General features: G+C 50.7%; 1 protein-coding gene across 1 annotated transcript in view; it reads right to left on the bottom strand.

Moving 5' to 3' along the window:
- Nucleotides 1–12,107, bottom strand: part of LOC147648715 (uncharacterized) — a 96,620-nt gene extending 84,513 nt beyond the window's left edge. Inside the window, 2 exon segments of the mRNA XM_086866488.1 lie at nucleotides 10,665–11,169; nucleotides 12,054–12,107. Of these exon segments, the coding sequence (XP_086722614.1) occupies nucleotides 10,665–11,169; nucleotides 12,054–12,107 (559 nt within the window).
- Nucleotides 12,108–15,974: the final 3,867 nt, after the last annotated feature.

Raw genomic sequence — 15,974 nt, 5'->3', positions numbered from 1 at the left:
CGTGAGCTAGCAGTCTATTGGGTGAAAAGCAGACACAGTGCAGCAGAACTTGGCAAAGGTGAAAGGTGATTAAGTAGTAATAAACTCCATGTCATCTGTCCATTGGGCCAAAATGTGATATATTGCTGTGTAACAAAGAAACTCGTGACTACCTTTGAGCTATGGCCCACTTGTTACCCCTCCAAAATCTCATGCCTTCAGACTGAGACCTTTTCTGATATATTTCAGCAATAAATCGACTTCACAGCACCAGTGGTCCCACCGCTCATTATTTACAGCCTGACAATGAGCCAAACCCTGTTGTTGAAGAGATCCAAGAGTAACTCCAAGACTGCCCTGTGGAGAGAGAAAACAAAGAGAACTTGTCCTAAGAGAACAAAGATTGCTCCTCAGTCAAGGCAGGATGGATGGAACAGAGTTTCTAAAATGAAACAAGTAGCAGAAGCAGAGTAGTTTGCAGAAGAAATTGTTATACAAGCGCTTGTCCTAGGGAAATAAACTGATGTTGCTAATAGGGAATTGATCATGGCTATTATTCCTTAGCAGCCATCTGAACATTTATACTATTGGCTACCCAGGCTCACACTATTCTAACCCAATAGGAAAAACAGCACAAAAGTGATGTACACTTGTAATAAATGTTTTCAGATATACCACCCCTGGGGACCGTGCATCGTTCATGCGCTGCAGTGCCCCAAGCACCCACATCCTGCCCCACAACTGAGCTCTGAGATGGGACTAAACCAAAGGAAATTGGGATTTTGGCCACTGATGCTTCTGACTAAACCCAGGAATGCCTGTTCCTGTGCCAAAGGAACTGCACAGCCATCAGCCTGCTGCAGCACTGCTGGGGCATCTCAAAGAAGCATGTGGGCCTGTGCCTCACCCCTGGAGCCCCCTGGGCACATTTGTGAGCCACAGAGATGAGGCTGCAATGGTCATAAGGAAAGAGAAGAAGAAAGTCACAGAAGAATGGGGGAAGATGTAGGAGATGGTGGGAGGAGGAAGCCAGAGGGATCAAATGGGTAACTTTCATCCAAATTGGGAGCTACGAGGCAGGGACCCAAGAGATGTGGAATAGAGACCCCATTACCTGTGACTTCCTTTCTCAGCTGAAAAGAAAAAGAATAGAGAAATAGCTGGGTTTTAGCTGTGTGTCTAGATATGAAGCCACGTTACATTTTTGGATGGCACCACACAAGTTCTTCCAGTTTTCTCCAAGCCTGCAGGTTCCCCTGCCCCAGGACCACCAGTGGCCAGTTTTGTTGGTTTTGCATGGGTTAAATTTTGGTGAGGAGGGAAGAAGCCAGCCTTGGGAATGCTATTTCTGCTAAAAGGAGCTGCTAAAAGCTTTCTCCATGCCTGGCAAAACCAATCACTGGCTGGCTCTGAGAACAGGCCCATTGCTAAGGCAATTAGAAAAGCTGGAAACACTTTGATGATAACAGATTTAAGAGAGGAAAGAAACGTGGGAAGCTCTCTTTCTTTCTGCCCTCCAAGGGGGGTGGGGAGGGGGCACCGAACCCCTTCCCAGCAGGCCAGCTGTGGTGGTTTGGCATTTTAGAGATAAAAGCAGAAAACACCCACAGAAGTGATTTCTCTGAGAGCAGCTGCTGGGAGTTTCTCTCTGCTTGAGATCAGGCCAAGAGCCGGCCAGTTCTGAGAACTGACAGCATTTTGCAGCACTGAAAAGTGAGATCACCTTTGTGAATAGCACATTTTAAAAGCTCCAGCTGGGGAGTTGTCTCTTTTTGTTTGCAGCCTGGAAAGGTATTGGAGCTGTGGTGTGGCTGGCCCCGCTCCCCGCGGCCTGTGTGGCCTGGGGGCGCTGGGCTGGAGCCCAGTGGCTCTGGGCTGGGGGGATGGAGACTGCGGGACTTCCCCCGGCCCCAGGCCAGGCCGGGCTCTGCTGTGGCCCCTCCCGGGAAGCCCTCCCAGTCCCATTCCAGTGGGGTGGCTGAAGCCCTCCCCAGGGGGACCCCGGCCCTAAGCTGGGCCGGGCCACGGCTGCTGACATCTCGCCCATCCCCGCCATGGCCTGCACAGACGGCTCCAAGCTGGAAACCGTCCCCTGCCTTCCAGGGGCTGCTGAGCTGAAATCCCACACCAGGAATGCCTGCCACACCTTGGGCCACGTTTAACCCTTTCACTACACAGATGATGAGACCTGCAGCCTTCATCCCCTCTCCAGAGAGCGCAAAGTGGGAGTGATCGACACGCAAAAGACAACATCAAACATCAAGGTCAGTACGAGGAAGAGTCAAGCCTCAGGTGGAAGGAGAATGAGGAGATGCTTTAATGAGCTGAAATAGTCTTTTGGTAGGGCCATGGAGATGGACAATAACGTTCTGAAAAATAACTCCTTTCATTAATGAAAGAGTATTGGGGAGAATGAAGGATTCAAAGTGTAAATCTGAGCAAAGGTATCCATTGATGAAGCCAAGGAGGTGGTGGAGTAGCTGTGATCCCATGAGATGCGTGAACAGAGAGAGAGAGAGATGAGAGCTGATGAAGATCCTTTGTCCCCAGGGAGAGAAGAAAAAAACTTCTGTCCCCAGAGATGATCACAGAGACAGATGAAGAGAGTAACTCTTGAATAACTCATCCTTAAAATAATACCCCTTGAGTTCATGGCCCATGAAGGCACCTCAGAGTGGTGTGGAAATGGGAGGAAGGCATGGAGGCAGAGTTTTGCCCTGGGTGGCAGATATTCATAGAAATGAAAAGCCATGAGGAAACACTTTTCTTGTGGAGAGCTCTCCATGGAATGAGAAGAGAAAACTCTCCTCTCTACAGAGACTGATGAAAAGACTATCGTATAGTTGGTACTGCATTAACATCCCAAGTTTTATCTCTACATTGTCAGCTGAGAAAGGAAAAAGTTGGGTGGGAAGGGAAAAGGTTTCTGGAGGTTTTATTCAGGTTTCTTATTTCTTGTAGTCCTGTTAATAAAGTTTCTTTATTCCTTCTAAGTTTTAAGCCTGTTTTACCCTTCTCCTAATCCATATCTCACAGTGGGAAATGAGTAAGTGCCCTGGAGATTTCAGCCAGCGCTAAACCCACCACATTATTTAGTGCATTAGCCAAAAACTCAAATTAGCGAATCTCAGCCACTGCACCAGGCTGAAGCTGAGGATCCCCAGCCAAGCTCAGAGGGAGGAGAACACAGCATTTGTGGGATCCTTTCCAGTCTGACATGCTTTAGCTGGAGCCTGGGGGAGGAGAGAGCAGGAGAAGGGTTGGCTGAGTCCTCTCCCCTCTGCCTTGCCCTTCTCTGCTGGATCCTCAGTTCATCCCACATCCACCCCAAGACTCCATCCCCATCCTACTGGTGCTGACAGGATTAAAGGAGATAAAGAGGAGATTAAAAAGATAGAGAGGAGAGAAAAAGAGAAGTTTAAATGCAGTTTAAATATGAAAGAAATGCACATGTTAGTGAGTGCTGAGAGTTGAAAGGGAGCTGAAGGGTTTGCGAAGGGCCAGGAGCCCGTGAAGGGCTCAGGAGCTGCTGCTGCCGGGAGGGAGGAAATGCACCAATGGCTCCCAGCAGAGTCTGTGCTTTGAGGCTCTTTCCCAAACAGCTGCAGGAGGGAAAGCAGCTGAGTTTGGAGGAAGAGTTTTCTGCTGAGGTTTCCTGTTTGGAGCTGTCACAAGCTTGAGCTGCTCAAGGGAAACGCGGCTCTGCTTCCAGCAGGGCCCAACTGCCCGGGAGCACAACTTGGTTCCCTGGCCCTGAGCCAACGGGCAGCAGCAGCTTCTGTTCCCTCCTGGCTCTTGTGTCATTTCCAGCAGCACAAGACACACCAAGAAAAGCTCCTCCAGAACATGCCATGAGAAACACAACCTGATTTCATGGCATGAAGGAGCTCTGACAGTCCCACAGGCTCAGGTTTGTTTGTCAGTGAACAGAGCAGGGAAAAGCACAGCCACATTCCCTGCACAGGGAATTCACAGGAGGAAAGTGCAGCGCTGGAGGATGTGCTTGGATACAACGTTCCCACGGCAGTTTTGGGGATAAAATCGTCAGGAGAGAGAAAAGAAAAAGTGCTACCAAGGGTGGGCTGGGGAGGGCTGGTGCTTCCCGGGAGGCTCCCGAAGCTCAAGAGGACAAAGCCCAGACCTTGTCCAAGCTGCGAGCTGGGTTTGAGCCAGAAACCAGGGGGTGGCAGCAACATTGCTGCTGAAGGGCTTCAGATTGCCAAAGCTAAAGTGTCCAGGATCAAGGAACAACTTGAGGTTATGGAAGTCCCAGTGCCCACGTTCCATCCCCTCATTTCAAGCTGAAAGCAGAGCTCCACTTGTGACTCTGCTTTTTAATAAAGAATGTCAAACTTCAACAAAATTCCCTTAGAAAGACCCCATGAAGGTTCACAATGTGAGAGCTCACTCGAGGCAGCCACAACTCCTGCCCTGGTTCAGTCCCTCTCATGCCCACTGCGCTTTCCAGCTGCTTTGCTCCAGCTCCCCCCAAATCACCATGAATTCCACTGAACTGAAACAAATCCAAATCCTCGTGGGTCGGGACAAGGGCAGGGAGAGGTCACTCAGGGATCACCATCAGGGGCACAACAGCCCGACCTGGGGAAATGAACTGAACGTAGGACTGAGCAAATCAGACCAGGAGAATGAGGATTAAAATCAATCTTGAGAAACACCTCCTCCCGCTCCTGAACTTTTCTGTCCGGGCCGCTGCTCGCGGGGCACAGAGAGGGGCCCGGCCGTGTTCCTCGAAACCTCCCTGGGAATCACCTCAGAGCCCTCAGCCTTCTGTGTGCCCATCCCCGGGGCCTCCCAGTGGCCCCTGTGGCTTTCCCTGTTCATCCCAGCCTCTCCCAGTCCATTGGAATCACCCCAAATGCCCTCCCGGTCCCTCTCACTCCTCCGTGGATCTACCTCCCCTCAGCCAATCAGAGCGCGTCTCTCTGATGACTCATCAGTTGCCGGGCAGATCCACAGAGCCGAGAGCCCCGCGCTGGACTCGGCCGCTCAGTGCCGCGCGCTTCATTCCCAGTCCCGCCCAGTGCCACCACAGTCCCTCCCAGTGCCACCACAGTCCCTCCCAGTGCCACCACAGTCCCGCCCAGTGCCACCACAGTCCCGCCCAGAGGCCCCACAGTCTCGCCCAGTGCCACCACAGTCCCGCCCATTGCCACCAGTCCCGCCCTGAGGCCCGAGACTCCCTCCCACTTCTTTTTAGCCATTCCCAGTCTCTTCCGAGTTCATTCCCACTTCACTCCAGGACCTCCACGCTCTCTTCCAGTGTTCCAGTACCTGCTCCCATCTCTTCCAGTGCCACCCCAGTCCTTCCCAGTCCATTCCCCGTCCCTCCCAATGCCACACCACTCCTCTCCACTCTCTCCCAGTGTCCCCAGCGTGTCCATCTCGCTGGTGCCCTCCAGCTCCCAGCCCGGCCCCGGCCGCCTGCTCTGCTCCCTGATGGATTTCTCCCCTGCCCACATCCAGCTGAGCTGCTCCCAGGGCCAGCAGCAGCTCTCGGGCCACGTGCTGGCCACTGCCGTGCTCCCCAGCGGGGACTGGAGCCAGCAGCTCCTGGTGCTGCTGGAAACCGCCCCCGGCAATGCGGGCTCAGCTCCAGCTGCCAGGTGGAGCACGGCAGCCTGGAGCACCCCCTGAGCCGGCACTGGGGCACGGCACGGCCCCCACAGCGCCGGGGGCAGCGGGGGAGGCACTGGGGGGGCCCAGAGGGGGATTGGGGTGTGCTGGGAGGAACTGGGAGGGAGTTTGAGATAGACTGGTTTAAACTGGGGAAGGGATTGAGGTGCTTAGAATGCCTGGGAAGGGGTTTGAAGAGTGTTGGGGAGGGTGGGATGGGGTTCTGGGGGTCCTGGTGGACACTGGGAGGGAGTTTGGGGGTGCTGGGTGTCACTGGGAGGGATTTGAGTGAGCCTGGAGGAGCTGGAAGGAGACTGGGGATTGGAAAGCAGGGATTGGGATGAGGTTGGTTGTGCTGGGAAGAGACTGGGAGGAGACTTGATGAGTCCTGGTTGTGCTAGGAAGGGACTGGGAGAGGGTTTGGGGGTCCAGGGGCAGTGGGGAGAAATTGGGAGGGGGCTGTGGGATCCTGAGAGGAACAGGAGGGGCTCTGGTGGGTCCTGGGGAGGCTGGGAAGAGACTGGCAGTGATTTACCAAAATAGCAATATTGATCCAGTATCAACATCAATCTGTTAATGGACAAAAAAACCTCTCCAACAGTTTAAAGTTACAAAGTGGATGTTTAATCACAGCACTGGCTGAGTGCAGGAGTCACCCCTTAATATGCACTGCAAGTTGACAAAAGATTCCAGTGTCTATTTATTTACAAAAGTCTTAAATATCCAAAATACTAATACATATGAATGTATATATGTATATATGCATATACTAATGCATATGCATAATGCTATCACGTCCCATGTGCCACTTCGGATTAGAATTCATGGTAATGATTTTAATGTCATTACACCTGCATGGTTGGCTCCCCAATTTGAGGAGGGGGTCATTTTGGTGAGGAGGGGTCATCAGGAGATGAAGGAAAACCGCTTTTCCTCACTCTGACCTTTCTGCCTTTACAATGGTTAACATTACAAATGACATTTGGTACAACACTCCAGTTTCCTCCCTTGTGACTTGGAAATGGGTTTCCAGATGTAAGGTCTCTGATCTTCCTGAACCCGTTTATCAGTTTCTCTTTTCTCATTATAAGCACATCTAAACAAACATACAATGACAAGTAATTTTTTTACCTAAGTCCGAGATTCATTATCTCAAATCCTGCTTTTCCCTTCATCATTAACTCTAACTAGTTCCAGCAAGGCCTATCTCTAGCCAAGACCCCTATTTTTTCTAAAATTCTTAATTGTTTAAAATTAGTGACTCCAAAGGAGGTTTCAGAGGGTCTTGGGGGGGCTGGGGGAGACTGGGAGGGTCCTTGGAGGGGCTTGGGGTGTCTGTGAGAGGTTTTGGGGGTCCTGACCTCTGCAGATGCCCCAGGGATGCCATCAAACGCTGCCCAACGCAAGATGCTGATGGGGATTGGAGTCTCAGTGTTGGGCTTCGTCTTCCTGGCACTGGGGCTCGGCTTCTGCCTGCGCAGGAAGGTGAGGGAGGGTTCTGGGGGTCGTGTCTCCCTCACCCAGAGCATTTGTGCTCCCCTCTGGGCCCCCAAGCCCGGTGTCACCCCCTTTTCTCTGCCCACACAGCTCCTGAGGCAAAAGGTTCTCGAGGATTAAAAGTCAACAATTCCCACTGTCATTCTGTGTCCTGTTGAATTTTCATTCCCCTGCTTTCATCCAGGTGCCCACAGGGAGCCAGGAAGATGTGAAGCCTCCCAGCCAGGTGTCTTCCCAACATGGATCACCAGACCACGGATCACCAGGGCTCTGCCCAACGGGGGTCACTGGGGATCATCCAACGCCCATCCTCCCATGGGGGATGGAGCTGGAGCAGCGCACGAAGCTCTTCCCGCACTCGGGGCACTCGCAGGGCTTCCCTTACTGGTGCCTCCGTTGGTGATGGGTGTCGTGGTTTTAAACCACTAACTAAGAAAATTATTTACTTCTTGCTGTGAGATATGGATTAGAATAAGAGCAAAACAGGCATACAACTTAAAAGGGAAAAAAAAGAAAGTTTATTGACAAACCACAATAATAAGAACACCAGAATAAACTTTCAGAAAAACCTTTCTATCTCCTATCCACCCACTATTCTCTTGTTCACATGACAACAGAGACAAAAACTCTGGAACTCTGATGGTTAAAACAGTCCCAATTCTTGCTAGTATGTTCACCAGTCTTTATAGAGAAACAGAAGTTTCTTCCTGTTAATTTATGGAGTTTCTCACAAGAAAACTATTTTTGTTATAGTTTTCTATTGCCCTAATGTTAGCTGCTCAGAGCTGCTATTATTAGAGTTCACTCTTCCCATTTTCACATCACTCTGAAGTAAGTATGGGCCATGTGTCTAGAGATAACATTTTTAAGGATAAGTTATTCAAAGGCAAAAAAAAAAGTCTTCTTTATCTGTTTCTGTGAGCTTCACTAGAAAACAGTTTTCTCATGGCCTCTCAGGGCTTCAAATCTCTCAACAGTTTTCTCATGGCCTCTCAAGGCTTTTAATCTCTTAGTACTTCACTATACTATAATTACTCTTTACTCAAATTTACACTTTGAACACTATTCCTCTCTAGATCTTATATCATGAATTAAAAGAGTTCTTTTCAGGACTTCATTGTTCATCTCCATAGTTTTAACAGGGAGATATTTCAGCTTAATTAAAGCATCTTCTTAATTCTCTACCTTTCCTGAAGCTCCTTTTCTTTCTTGTCACTGGTAGTTTATAAAGTCTCTTTTCATGTTGATCTCTCTCTCTCTCTGGATAAAAAGATTAATCCGCAAGTCTCATCTGGGTAATGAAAGAGTTAAAATCTTGCCCAGGCTTTTGTAGATGGTTTAGAGATCTCTGCCGAACAGGAGCTGAAGCCGTCTGCGATGGAAGGTTCCTCATGGCTGCTCTGGAGCGTGTGATCGCTGTTCCAACCTGCTGCAAGTCTAAGGCTTCCTTCTTCTTTCACTGGGCAGTTTCTAGTGAATGTAGTTACAGCAAAACCTGCAGCCGAGCCAAAGATCGGCTCGGCCCGGCCCGGGCCCGAGGAAAACCTTCCCCAGGCCCCCCCATCTCCCGGCCGGGAGACGGGGCAGGCCCGGGCCCATCCCCGCCCGGCCGCATGGCCTGGGCAGGGATGGGAGGCCTGGAGCTCTGCCACCCTCCACAGCCAGAAAACAAAAAGAGAGCCTAGAGAGCTCTGCTTTTACATTTTAAGGTAGGGTTCACAAGTTGATCCCACTTTTCAATGGCTTAAACTGCTGTCAATTCCCAGCAATGACCGATAATTGGTCAGGAGAAAAGACTCCAAGCACTTCCCAGCAACTCTAACTCCCTTAAAGGTAAAGTAACTCCATGACATTCCACCCCTTCAACTTGTGAACCCTTACCTAAAAAATTATCAATTATATTCAATATACAACTTAACACAATAAATTGACAGAAAAGAAGAAACAGAACATTCACTACTTTCTACCCCTAGACTTTCATTATCACTGTTATATATAAACTTAAGACAATCATGCTTTGCTCTTAATTAATCTTTTATCTCACAGAAACACTATTAATGTAGTGGTCCAGATCTGCTAATTTTGTTTGCCCGCATTCTCCACCAAAAAATGTCGTGGTTTTAAACCACTAACTAAGAAAATTATTTACTTCTTGCTGTGAGATATGGATTAGAATAAGAGCAAAACAGGCATACAACTTAAAAGGGAAAAAAAAGAAAGTTTATTGACAAACCACAATAATAAGAACACCAGAATAAACTTTCAGAAAAACCTTTCTATCTCCTATCCACCCACTATTCTCTTGTTCACATGACAACAGAGACAAAAACTCTGGAACTCTGATGGTTAAAACAGTCCCAATTCTTGCTAGTATGTTCACCAGTCTTTATAGAGAAACAGAAGTTTCTTCCTGTTAATTTATGGAGTTTCTCACAAGAAAACTATTTTTGTTATAGTTTTCTATTGCCCTAATGTTAGCTGCTCAGAGCTGCTATTATTAGAGTTCACTCTTCCCATTTTCACATCACTCTGAAGTAAGTATGGGCCATGTGTCTAGAGATAACATTTTTAAGGATAAGTTATTCAAAGGCAAAAAAAAAAGTCTTCTTTATCTGTTTCTGTGAGCTTCACTAGAAAACAGTTTTCTCATGGCCTCTCAGGGCTTCAAATCTCTCAACAGTTTTCTCATGGCCTCTCAAGGCTTTTAATCTCTTAGTACTTCACTATACTATAATTACTCTTTACTCAAATTTACACTTTGAACACTATTCCTCTCTAGATCTTATATCATGAATTAAAAGAGTTCTTTTCAGGACTTCATTGTTCATCTCCATAGTTTTAACAGGGAGATATTTCAGCTTAATTAAAGCATCTTCTTAATTCTCTACCTTTCCTGAAGCTCCTTTTCTTTCTTGTCACTGGTAGTTTATAAAGTCTCTTTTCATGTTGATCTCTCTCTCTCTCTGGATAAAAAGATTAATCCGCAAGTCTCATCTGGGTAATGAAAGAGTTAAAATCTTGCCCAGGCTTTTGTAGATGGTTTAGAGATCTCTGCCGAACAGGAGCTGAAGCCGTCTGCGATGGAAGGTTCCTCATGGCTGCTCTGGAGCGTGTGATCACTGTTCCAACCTGCTGCAAGTCTAAGGCTTCCTTCTTCTTTCACTGGGCAGTTTCTAGTGAATGTAGTTACAGCAAAACCTGCAGCCGAGCCAAAGATCGGCTCGGCCCGGCCCGGGCCCGAGGAAAACCTTCCCCAGGCCCCCCCATCTCCCGGCCGGGAGACGGGGCAGGCCCGGGCCCATCCCCGCCCGGCCGCATGGCCTGGGCAGGGACGGGAGGCCTGGAGCTCTGCCACCCTCCACAGCCAGAAAACAAAAAGAGAGCCTAGAGAGCTCTGCTTTTACATTTTAAGGTAGGGTTCACAAGTTGATCCCACTTTTCAATGGCTTAAACTGCTGTCAATTCCCAGCAATGACCGATAATTGGTCAGGAGAAAAGACTCCAAGCACTTCCCAGCAACTCTAACTCCCTTAAAGGTAAAGTAACTCCATGACAATGGGTCAAGTTAGAGCTCCTGGAGAAGCTCTTCCCACACTGGGGACACTCGTAGGGCCTCTCCCCAGTGTGGATGCGCCGGTGGACGGTGAGGTTGGAGTTGCGGTTGAAGCCCTTCCCGCAGTCGGGGCAGCGGAAGGGCCTCTCGTCTGTGTGAATCCGCTCATGTAGGAGGACACTGGACCTGGTCTGAAACCTCTTCCCACACTGGAGATACTCGTAGGGCCTCTCCCCAGTGTGGATGAGCTGGTGTTCCCTCAGAGTGGAGCTCCACCCAAAGCTCTTCCCACATTCCAAGCAGGTGTAGGGCCGTTCCCCCGTGTGGATCACCTGGTGTGTCATCAAATTAGAAATATCTCTGAAGCTCTTCCCACATTTCCCACACTCGTAGGGCTTTTCCCCAGAGTGTATCCTCTGGTGTTTCCTCAGGTTGGAGCCGTGGTTGAAGCTCTTCCCACATTCCCCACACCCATAGGGCTTTTCCCCAGTGTGGATCCTCTGGTGCTGGATGAGGTGGGAGCTGTACCTGAAGCCCTTCCCACATTCCAAGCACTTGTGGGGCTTCTCCCCCAGCTCTGAGCTCCGGCTGGATCTCTGGCCGTGTTCCTGGCACTGGGGGGATCTTTCCTCCTCGCAGCTCCCTGGACTGCGTTTGCAGCCCCTCCTTGTGCGGCATCTCCAGGGCTTTTCCTCCTCCTCTTCCATCTGGAAAAAATTTGGGAATGAAAATTCCTGGTTAGGAGGAAAAAAAGAGAGGAGAGTGCCTTGGGCTGGGGGTGCCTCTGTTGGGAAGGCAGAATTAGAAAGAAATTATAAATATGTCTCTTTAGCCAGAAAGGCTAAGGAAGAAATACAAATGAAAGCACAGTTTGAATAATTCAATGAAACCAAGCTGACATGCCAGAGCACGTTCTTTCCCCCAGGAAAACTAAGCTGAGACCCCTCTTCCCAGCCTTATAAGGAAAGGTCTGAAGAACCCCGAGATAACTAAAAATATGCAAAACCAGCGATTTCTATAGGTCGAACACAAATGTTACTGTATTAGGATACTTAGAAAGATTGGTTAGTAAAGGAATAGAATATTCAATGTATAGGTTATATATGTATATATGTAATTGTAATTGTAATGTAAATATGTAATTGTAAAAGAGAGTTCTCTTGGTTCTCTTAGTCTCTCTTAACTCTTGGCTCTCTTGCTACTCTCTCTTGGCTCTCTCTTAGCTCTCTTGTTTCTCTTAGCCTTCTTGCCTCATACTTTCTACACTCTTGCTGCTCTCTTTTTCCTGCTCTTTCCTGCTCTTCTTTATCCTCTTTTTCCTGGCTCTCTCACTTCTGTTCTGTTATTCTCTTTCTTAGCAATCTTAAAGTCTTGAACTCATGTATTTTACCCCCTTTTGTATTGTTCTCTCTGAGCCTGCTTTGCGCTCTATCTGTCGGCTCATGGCAGGCTCTCCCTCTCTCTCTCTCCCTCCCACGCCCTGAAATAAACAACTAACATCTAACTCGACTATAGAGGTCTCTGCCGAGTCTCAGACCGTCCACCCCCGATGTGTCTCCTACATGCCTCCTTGCCCAGGTTCGTCTCAGAAAGACATTGGGCATCTTGCGTCTGTAAGAACCTCAAAAACAACAAGATTCAGCCCAAACAACAAAACACAGATCAAAAACTAACCAAACAACAAGATTCAGCCAAAACCCCCTGCACAATAGAAAGGTTCAGCTCCTGCAAGAAACTAAAGCACCAACGTTTACCACAGTAAGGCTCAGAAACATCGAGATTCAGCCCCATAAAAATCGTGGATTGCCCACTGTGGTCGCCCGCTGCATGTGGGGAGGCAACGCACCTGGGGCTGGGGGAGCTGCAGATACAGGGATGAACTTCGTGCTGCTTCCTCTCCCTGCTCCTCCTCCTCCTCCTGTGGCCCTACTCGACCTCACACTCCTCAGGTACATATATTTTGACCGTTTTTTTCCTCAACCCTGCTTCTCCTTCCCTTCTCCTCCTGCCCCCAGGCCCAGCACCCACTGCCGCCTCCCTCTTCCCCCCCAGTCCCACAGCATCCCACCGCAGGGGCACGGATGCAGCTGGGCCAGCTCGGCCTGGGGCAGCGCTGGGCTCTCGGCCGCTTCCGCCCGCACTCGCTCCCCACTGCAGCCGCTCCCGCCACCACAGCGCGGGGGGGCCCGGCCTTGGCGCTCCCCCCTCCCACCTCCCCAAATTCCCCTCCAGGGGGGCGCCAAGGCCCGGGGGGGAGGGGCGCAGCTGGGCTCCAGCTGGGGAACGCTGGCAGCTGCGGCTCTGCCTGGACACTGATGAGTCATCAGCGCCGCGCGCTCTGATTGGCTCAGCCCTGCCTGAGCCCTGCGCCTGCACCAAGGGGGGACACCCTGCTCCAGGGGGGATGGCCCCAAAACGGGGGAACCCCAGCAAAGGAACAACAACAAAGCCTCTTTACAACCTGATCCCCTCAACCTCATTGCACATAGGGCCAGGGACGTGGACATAAGGAAGTGACAGGAGGAGCCAGCAGCTGCACAAAATGTTATTAATTGATGACACAGACTGCTGCTCAGCCAAGGTCCTGCTAAATTCATCAACTTCCAGAAGAACAACAAAGACTTAACACAGCCATCAATATCGTTAGCTATACAAAAGTGGGGTGCATATTAAGGGGGTATGTAGGAGGTGCATTGGGAAGTCTGTACCTGTCCAGGACTTCAGCCAATGGGGAAAGGGAGAGGGAGATGTGGCCAAGAAAATTAGGATGAAAAAGAGAAAACAACTGGGGAGACCCCATGGGAAATGTCCCATGGGCACACCCTTTTTTTCTGAGTGAAATTACTGTTACAGGACTCCTCTGCCTTCCTTTTGGACAGAAACCTGTGGGGATGTCAATTTTTCCACACACCTTGGGGCTCCTCCGCAATTCCTTCCACCGTCCGGGCCGGCGGGCAGTGAGTGCAGCTGAAGGGGCCTCACCCAGTTTGGGGGATCGGCTCCCTCGGCTGGCGGTGGCACCGGGCATTGATTGGGTACCCGAGAGTGAGCAGGAGACAGACGAGTGACGGATCAGGGCGGCTCTCAAGAGTCGGCAGGGAGAGAGCACTGAAAATCTCAGCAGTGACTACAGTGGCATCTTCGGGGAGTGAACATGGCAGGGCACCCAGGGAGGGGACAAAAGGGAAAGCCACAATGGGGTCAAAGCAAAAGGGATGAGGACCCCAAAATATCTCTCAAGGGTCCCATGGGAGCATGGTGAGGTCGTTTGCACATTCTCCCAGAGGGAATTAAGGACATGGACACCCCGGGGGGGCAAGAAGGGAAGTCCAGAAGGGATTTAGACAACAGGGGATGGATGGTGTTGGTGTGCTGGGAAGGGATTGGCTGAAGGGGAGTGTGCAGGAATGTGCTTAAGGCAAGAAGCAACAAGAGCAATCTATGGGGTAAGAAAAATGATGATGGAAGAGGAAGAAAGAAATACTGAGTACTGGGATGTTTTCCAGAAGGCTCTTATCCTCAGAATTTGCCAGCTGACTCAGATCCTTTGTATCCCAGTTTTCCAGGAGAGGAAAACAAGGAGGTGAGGATTTCAGGGGGTTTCTCTGAGCTGGGAGCGGCAGGAGCGGGTGCAGAGCTGCGGCACCGGGAGCACGGGCTGGGGGCCTGTGGGGAGCTGTGGGGCCGGGCCGGGGCTGTGGGGCAGCCGGGGCTCAGCGCCGGGCGCTGCCTGAGCCCAGCACCCCCCGGGCAGGGCCGGCAGTGGCCCCCGGCCCCCAGGAGGCTGCGGGACGCCCCGGCCGCTGCCCGGCCCCGTGGAGCTGCCGGCCCTGCCCGCCGGGGGGGCCGCCTTTGGACACTGCGGCAGGACAGGGACCGGCTCTGGGATACGGGCTGGGGAGGGGAGCCTCAGCACAGCCAGCACGAGGAAAGAACAGCTCACAAATGGCGATTAGACCTGCAAGGATCCACATGATCTTTTAAGCATTTCCTGCTGGGTCCCTGGAGAAAGGAAGGATTTTGCAGAAAGCTCAGCAGCTGCCACACGATGAGCACCCACAGGCACTGAGGGGGCTGCAGCAGCGACAGAAGAAGCCCCTGCAGCACTTGCTCACAGAGGCTCAGCAGCTGAATGCAGCAAGGGATGAGCAAAAGGCCAAGCTGAAGGCAAAGGCCATGGCACAGCTCCTACAGCCCCTGAGGGATCAAGCCCAGCGCCCAAGGGGGCCCCAGCACCCAGGGGACACCCTCGGCCACAAGCACCTGGCACAGGCATTGCCCTCCTGGCCAGGGCACAGCCCACCCAAACAGCCCCTGGCAAGGAATCAGCCTTCCAGCTGCAGGGCACAAGGACACTGCAAGCACAGACAGCAGCACCCTCAGCACCAGCAAGTCCAGCCCTTGATGGACACACATTCTTAGCGGTGGCACAGCTCCCATTCCACCAGGGACCCACCACACTGCAGCCCTTGGGAACATCCAGGGTGGGGCTGGATCCAGAGGAGACCTTTCCTAATGGACACAGGGGCCTCTCCATCCACTCGGAATCTTACACCTAAAGGTGTTAGGGAATATTTTAATTATTTAGACACTAAGTGGGAAAGATGAGTGGGTGTGTTTTATTCAGCCACTATTAGCAGAAGTGGGGGATGGGTTTAAAATGCAGGAACTTTTATTTGCTCACAATTGTGATTGTAATTTATTGGGAAGGGATTTGATGGCAAAGCAGGGAATGCAAATTAATGTTGCAAAAGGTGATACAGAGGCTGGTTCTGTTGTACCTCTGTGTCAAATGTCTGGCAGAGCCTAGGCTGAAGTGAACCCACAAGTGTGGGCAGCCCCAGGGAAATTGGCAAAATTAGATATGGAGCCTCTCCAAATTTCCCTGAAGCAACCAGGACAAGAGGTGTCGAAAAGCAATCCCCTGTTCCAAGGGAGGGAAGGAAGGGCTCACAGCCTGTCTGGGAGTCCTGCTCAAGGCACGGCTTGGGGAGCCAGGGATGGCTCCCTAGAATGCTCCTATCCTGCCAAACAAGAAATCCAATGGAATCCACAGAATGCTGCAGGACCCAAGAAGAAGAAATGAGATGATGAAACCGAGGCACCCCACACTCTCAGATCCTTACACCAGCCTCAACCAGGTGCCCTCCTCACACTGCTGCCATTCACAACTTGATGCAAAAGATGCTTTCTGGGGATCTGCCCACTCACAGAGGATGCAAACACAATTCTGCCTTGGGCTGGCAACAAGAGGTAGAAGGGAAAATGCTCAAGACATGGACGGTCCTTCTGCAGGGATGCACGGAAGCAC

Source organism: Cyanistes caeruleus, chromosome 31 (genome assembly GCF_971803275.1).
Source record: "Cyanistes caeruleus chromosome 31, bCyaCae1.hap1.1, whole genome shotgun sequence".
NCBI classification, from domain to species: domain Eukaryota; kingdom Metazoa; phylum Chordata; class Aves; order Passeriformes; family Paridae; genus Cyanistes; species Cyanistes caeruleus.
The sequence above is the reverse complement of the archived record's forward strand: the minus strand, read 5'-3'. Positions and strand labels throughout refer to the sequence as shown.